A 7,398-nucleotide genomic window follows, 5' to 3' on the forward strand; every position below is an offset into this window, starting at 1 on the left:
GCTAAACTTGTAGAAATGTTTTCACTGCCACTATTCTATTCTTCTTTTGAATCTTCAGTTTATGATATTGCTGTGATCAAATTTCATCATAATCTCCCTCTCCTGAACTCGATTTACCGTCCATCAAATTGCGTTTAAAAAAAAAAAAAAAGGTTGTAGGCTCTGTTTAGACAGAACCAGGAAGATCCCTGGGATAGACACAAGATGAGTGTTGTGTCTTCCGGTTCTTTTTCATCATCCTTCATGTGTGGGCCACTGGTCTTTTTGGCTTCCCGAATCATCTCTATTGATCCTGTTCTGTGATGTTCAGTAGCTCTGTACAGAGCCTGTGTGTTAGTGCGTGTTTTCAAACCACTGGCAGACACTTTGGGTATTAAGGCAGTTCTGATACAGGCTCTCTCCTCACATCACTCGTCTGGCTTGCAGTAATCTTGTGTCAGTTTTGTCATGCATGTTTGGTGTGTTAACACTCCTGCCATAGCCAGCAGAAGCACATCGCTGGACTGTGGGTTAATTAAAGCTTTAATAGCTTGTCTGAGATTATTTTGTGCAGTATGTGTTTAATGATCCATGGCCCTGTTTCACAGAGCAGGATTACCGAGTTCGCTGAAATAACTGCACCGAGTAAAACCCGGAGCCCTCCCAAATCTGGAACATGGACTGAAGTGAAAAGGTGTTCCAGGTGACTCTTGGCCTGTGAGATTGAGCAGAACGGCTGTCCGAGGCGGTTAGCTTATGGTTCAGCTGTGGGGCACATCACTCATTCAGCCATGGGGAACAGCGTAACTCTCCCTCTCCCTTCCACAGATGTGGCACGGGCATCTGCCTGTTAACATGGGCACCAGACTGCACGCAGTGTTGCTCTCACTGGCTGCAGCTGGTGGGGTGGGTGTCCGGTCCCTTCTCACTGCTTGCTGCAGTATTCCACATCAGACTGCGATGGGCACTTTGGCCTCCGTTTCGTTTTCAGAGTTTTTTTTGTTTTTTTTTCTAGTAAAATCGGCTACCCAGTGGCAGGTTATTAGTATGCCTGCCATTTAAAATGACTCAATAATATGTGTTCTCTTATAGAGGGGTCTGTTCTGTTCTTGCTGTGTTTGGAGTAAGGGCCTGTCACTCACAGGTGGCAATTGGTAATACAGTCAGGTTCATAAACTTTTGGACATTGACAAAGTTATTATTTTAGCTGTCTACCACAGGATATTGGAGTTGGAAGTAAATAATGAATATGAGCTCGAAGTGCAGCTTTAATTTGAGGTTATTTACATCTAAATCGGATGAACGGTGTAGGAATTACAGCCCGTTTGGCATGGCATGCAAAGGATATGCAACCAACTCCCAATATTCTGTGCTAGAGAGCTAAAATAACACAAATATTTATGGACCTGACTGTATATGTCAAATACAGTACAACTCCTCCTCCTCTGGCTACCAGTAAACGTTCTTCTCTGAAAAGTCCGGTCATTACTAACGTGAAACGTGATGGTTTCCAGGAGTGGGGGGAATTCCAATGAGATGGTCACTCTGAAAATAAGTTTGGCTGCTCTTTTGCACTCTCAGAATGCAAGTGAAACTGAAACCAGACAAGAGAAGCGTGTGGAGTCCAGTCATCCAATCACTCTTGCAAGCTGTCTAGATATACGTGTCCCTTTTGACTGTTATTTGTTAATGTGCAACATACAACATACGGAGAATCCGCCCCTTTCTCACCCCCTACTCGACCCAGCTCCTGGTCCAAGCGATGGTTCTGTCCCGCCTGGACTACTGCAATTCCCTCTTGACTGGCCTCCCAGTGTCCGCCATCAGACCCCTCCAACTCATCCAGAATGCAGCAGCTCGTCTGGTCTTCAACCTTCCCAAATACTCGCACGTCACCCCCCTGCTTACTTCCCTCCACTGGCTGCCTGTCATGGCTCGCATCAAATTCAAAACATTGGTGCTAGCCTTCCAAGCAGTTAAAGGGTCTTCCCCAGCTTATCTACAAAAAATCATCAGACCCTACACCCCTGCCAGACCTCTTCGTTCAGCCTCCACAGGCCGCTTGGCACCTCCCCCTCTCCGAACCTCCACCTCACGCTCACGACTACTGTCTGTTCTGGCTCCACGGTGGTGGAACGAACTCTCCGTTGAGGTCAGAACTGTAGAATCTCTCCCCACCTTCAAGTGCAAGCTGAAGACACACCTCTTCAAGCAGCACCTCTCCCCATCCCTCCCTACCTCCCTGTGAACCTTAATTGTTGTCTCTGTGACTTGCTTTGTGTATCGGTATTTTTAGTTGGCTAGGTAAGCAGTGTTTGGATAATTAACTTTGGTCACTTTTGCTGTTTGTTTGTTTGTTTCTTTGTTCCAAAAAAAAAAAAATTATTGGCCCTCGTCCTTATCTCTGTTGTACAGGTAGCAGTTGAAATTGTACTTCCCTCTAGGGTCTTTCAGCGCACTTATCCCTGGTTATGGGTATGCACTTTGTTGTACGTCGCTCTGGATAAGAGCGTCTGCCAAATGCCAGTAATGTAATGGTCAGGAAATGAAGGTGTTACTGGATGCGCTGAGAAACTAGGGAAGCAATAATGACGGTGCGAAGAGAGAGTAATTCCAGGCTTGCTAATATTAGATGCTACTTCATAACTTGATTTTCCCATGGTGCAGCGCTACTAATTCGGGCTAGCGCAGGTTTGCAATAGTGATGACCATTGCAGTGTAAAATTGTTCCCGAAGTTGTTTTATGATGCATCCCATAAAAAAACATGTCATTAAGTATGTTGCCATAGCTACTGATCTCATTGGAGAAGATCAGGCTGTTTACGTTAATTAAAAACGCTGCTGTTCATGACCAGATGCAATTGGAAATGTATGTTGTAATGGAAAACTCGAGCAAAGTATTTGCTATGATATTTATTTACTTTCACATGTAATGTTTTCTTTTACCTGGGTAATTCATCTGGGTATAGCAAATTATCAATGGCGTAAATTTATTTGGGTGCTTCGAGGGGATTGTTTTTCTTTTATTAATATATTTTCTCTCAGAGTTTAATGAAAAATAAATGTATTAATAAGTAACATTAGTGTCATCATAAATTATAATCAGGGAATAAAGTAGAGGCCTGTAGAATAAAATAAAATAAAATAAATTATCCAAGTCCCAATAAAAAAAAAAAAACTATTTAAAACCCTTGCATTTACTAGCTTTTAAAGGAAACACCCCAAATTGTCATCACGACGTGTTAACCTTCCTGCCACCCCGCTTCATGAGCAATGATGGGATTACAGTAAATGTCTACTGCCTCTCTCTACTGCCGCCCTCTCAGCACAGCCGTCCAATGTCGTTCTTGGTGCAGCCCTGGTTGCAACACATTCCGGCCAGGCCCAAAGAGAAGTTCCTCTTCTGTCTGTTGGGACGTGGCCAGGGGATTGTGGGATTATTCCCCAGCGTCATCGCTGGGCCCTGTTTCCACTTACTCTCCCACCCTGGTTTCTCATTCTGGCGCGGTTCGGCCCCTGTCTCGTAGTCATTCGAGTCTCCGAGCTCTTTCAGAAGGTCTGCCAGCGAAGCGCCGAGCTTTTGCGGGTGTTCCATCGCTGCCAATGCGCTCTGCAGCCAACTCTGCCGGTCCCGGAAGGAGTCTGTAGAGACAACGCAGGAAGAATGAAGGCTCACACGTCATCTCAGATATAAAATAACTGCGCAAAAAACCCTGGCTATAATTATGAATCAGTTTGGCCAACTAACAACTTAAACACAATTTATTTCTTAAAGGAGTAACATGGTGGTTGGTCACACTTTCCATGTTTTTATATGCAATTTGCACAAAAGGGCATTGAAGAAACACGATGAAAGTATTAAATATGTCCGTTCTTTAGTTTTGGAGAAGTAAACGTTTTAAATGTATCATCCTGTTTTCAAGCGGTTGATAACGTTCTCCCAGTAATACGTCACACGAGGATAACCACTTCCCTTATCTCTCCCCGATAACTTGTGACCCACAGTTTGCGCCGCTGGCCTACAGGAAAGTGAGGGCACGTCGTAGCTAATTTACAGTTCTCATTACCATTTTTATTGTGGGAAATGTAGGCTTAGAAAAATAAATTGTCTAAGGACCAATTTGTTACTCCTTTAATGTATAATTTGCCTTTCTTCGGGGTGTAGCTATGTATGCCTACTAGGCAATAGCCAATATTGTTTTAAGTGGGAGTTAGCAACCAATTATCATCTGATTTGATTATCGCTAATCATAGAGGTGCTAAACTGACGGAATACAACTTTAGGAATTAAACAGATTCACAATTAACTGTAATATATTTATAATACTACCTGACATAATATGCTGCAAGTTGCAACATGTTTCCTGGTACAATTTAAAAACGCAAGGAATTTATTCGGATTTTAGGATAATCCGAACAGACGTATCTGGATTCTCTGTTATTGTAAACAGTTATTAAAATTTTAACATTTTAGTCATTTGGCAGACGCTTTTAATCCAAAGCGATTTACAAGTGCATAGGTTCTTCCACAAGTTAAAGCATCACATCCATAACTAGTAAAATACACATCAAGTGCTGTTAACAGCATACAGTCATCGTAAGTGCAATTTTATTTTTTATTTTTTTTGGGTTAGACAAGAGGGATAGGGATATCGGAAAGCGGGGGGAATCAGGAGGCAGGACTAAGGTACAGTTTGAAAAGGTGTGTTTTTAGTCTGCCTATGGATAGGTTTACACTGTCTAAACACCGCGAGATACGTAACTGTTAAAACGTTAAAACAAACTAAACTAAACAAAAAAACTAAAACAAACGGCGAACACGGTTTTAAAGAATTTCACCAAATAAATCAAATACCTGTCTAATCTATGAACCTGCCAATTGAACCAAAATTGAGAACTATCCGTGGTCCTGAAGCTACCCTTTCCCCCTTCACTAAATGTTGCTACCGATCTTTGCCAAACACATAGGCTACTAATGAACGTGGGGATATGGCACATATTTCATAATTAACATAATCAAGGCAAGAACCAAATATTTTGGAGGTTCTGAGAAAACGGGTAGAAAAAGTAATGATAACCTATTAGCATAGGCCTATTTGATAAACGCCAAACACATTTGACATAGCCTAATTATGTCTGAGAAAGCTGAAAAAATATATGGCCTTATTCAATAAATAAATAAATGTCTGAGAATCCCACAAATTCCACAATATTTAGCTTCATATAGATACTATTGTATCAGATTAATTACAGGTTGTATTTAAAAATGGAATCCCACTCCTTAATAAAGAAAGAAGTACATTTTGAGTATAAGTGTGAATTAAGTTTTTCAGGCTGATTCATTTGGAATCCGCAAGTTACATTTCTATATTAAATTCAGTCAATATCATTAAATATGTGACATATTAAATGCACATATTCGAAACGATTTTTTTTTCTCGTGTTGGCAGTCTACCAGTGGCTTCAGATTTAGGCTATAGCCTATGAATTAAATAAATAAAAATAAATTCTTCCTTTAAACGTAAACATACCTTTAAAAAGTATAATGTAGGCTACTTGTATTGACGTAGTGGAAAACAATCAATGTAGACAAACAAGCATGCACTTACTTCTGCTCTGAAGTGAGTCCACCTGTCCAGATCTCTTCCACCGGGATCCTCCGCAGGTGAAGATTACTGCTCGTATGAACTCCCTGCCACACAGTTTTACCCCATAGTCTCTCATCAACACAGCTTTGCTTTCATCTTCACTACCAGTGCATATGCCCACAATGCTGACAAACACAATTACCATGGACAGAAACCTATACATTTTGTCGATTGATGTCGGAAGTGGAACGCTCTCACTGTTCAAATACGGGTTAAATCTCGCAGCCCTCTTCAGAGAACTTATGTCTTTTCAGGCTTTTTCAGGCTTCCTAATCAACTACTGTTACTACACCCAAGTTATTAGAGCAGTGAAGAAATGAGTTCCCGTAGGCTACCTTAGATCCCTTACCTACCGCTAACGGTAGTCCGCGAACGGTCCACTTTATATAGGCTCGTTTCCGACCCCACATCCTCTGAGTCATGGCATTATCTGCGCGGCCCCCCATCGTTTTTAACAAATGACCCCGTCAACACTACGTAAAGTATGACTAATTCAATAGAGATGTCATTCCAATTAAAGCATCATATCACCAAAAGGCTACGCAGAACATGGGAAATTAACCTGTTGGCAGTGTAATTTAAATCATCATTAATGTCCAAACAGGGAATTTTATAATGACCATGGGTGTGATTCCTAGCAATATTTTAACACTTTAGAGGCTGCAGTTGTTATTCCGTGGTGAAAAATTCACTTGGTCCAGCACTGACGAGGAGCAATTATTTGGGCATGGGATATAGCCTAAATAGATCAACTTTGTCGTAAAATGCAATGAACTGAAACTGGATTGTGATGTAGCCTGCACCTCAGATGTAGTAGAATCAAATTGGTCAAATATGAACTACTGTACCATGATTAATTAATCTGTTTGCATCTATCCTAATGTATGGCGTGAAACACACAAAACACACAAATCAGCTACTTTTGATACCAAACGAAACATTGTAATCATATCATTGGTTGAAATTATGTTTTGGTGCTTAGGTCTGCAGGATGGCCGTGGATTGGTGCAGACACACTGCGCTGTAGTATGGGGGGATCATTGAATATTTGATGATGTGTTATCATTAAAACAATTCTCGTGTGTTATCATTACAAACGTCACTTGTTTTTTTATCAAACTTGATATATTTGTTTAATGGACAGTCTAAACGTTAAACACATACTGAAATTGCACAAGAAAGTAACTTTGCACGACAAAAAGATGTTAGCAAATAAAATAAATACGTTTCATATATTCAAATATTTTATTTTATTTTATTTATTTGTAAAATTTTGATCAAATCAGTCTATCACATATTTTCTGAGACTACACAACTGAAATATTGACCAGATTTGTATCAGTCTATTCAATTTGTCTGCATATAATGCATCAAGTGTATACCAATGTGTTTGTATACATGTGGTCATACTCCACGCATGAAATCTAAAACAGGAAACATGAGCACACAGTCACGTTGCTATAGAATATTACTGAAAAAAACAATTTGCAGCCATTTCACTAATGCCAACATGGTTTGTTAATCTAAAGGGCGTGGAGCAAGCCTGTTACTGTACAATGTTTCTACATGGCAACATACATATTTTATCAATTTGACACAAATCAAAATCTAGAACTACTCTTGACAAATATTGGTTTACAATCATCTTTTAGATGAGAAATACAGTTTTTTCATGTTCTCAACACAGATCTTAAGATTCCTTCATCATCATACCATTCATTCATTCATTGTTTAACATCCATCCATCCATTATCTTAACCCGCTTATCCTG

At 40.3% G+C, this 7,398-nt stretch overlaps 1 protein-coding gene across 1 annotated transcript; it reads right to left on the reverse strand.

The window, feature by feature from the left end:
* Positions 1–3,286: 3,286 nt before the first annotated feature.
* Positions 3,287–5,869, reverse strand: rln1 (relaxin 1). The gene is made up of 3 exons (XM_061261926.1): positions 5,585–5,869; positions 3,739–3,747; positions 3,287–3,650 (listed from the first exon to the last, which is right to left on the reverse strand). The coding sequence occupies exons 1-3, from the start codon at positions 5,788–5,790 to the stop codon at positions 3,302–3,304; spliced, it is 564 nt and encodes a 187-aa protein (XP_061117910.1). The 5' UTR covers positions 5,791–5,869; the 3' UTR covers positions 3,287–3,301.
* Positions 5,870–7,398: the final 1,529 nt, after the last annotated feature.

The sequence above is a fragment of the Conger conger genome, chromosome 12 (genome assembly GCF_963514075.1).
Source record: "Conger conger chromosome 12, fConCon1.1, whole genome shotgun sequence".
In the NCBI taxonomy this organism is placed as follows: Eukaryota; Metazoa; Chordata; class Actinopteri; order Anguilliformes; family Congridae; genus Conger; species Conger conger.

Coding starts and splice junctions, on each gene's coding strand:
- rln1 (XM_061261926.1), bottom strand. CDS start 5,790: ATGTATAGGTTTCTGTCCATGGTAATTGTGTTTGTCAGCATTGTGGGC.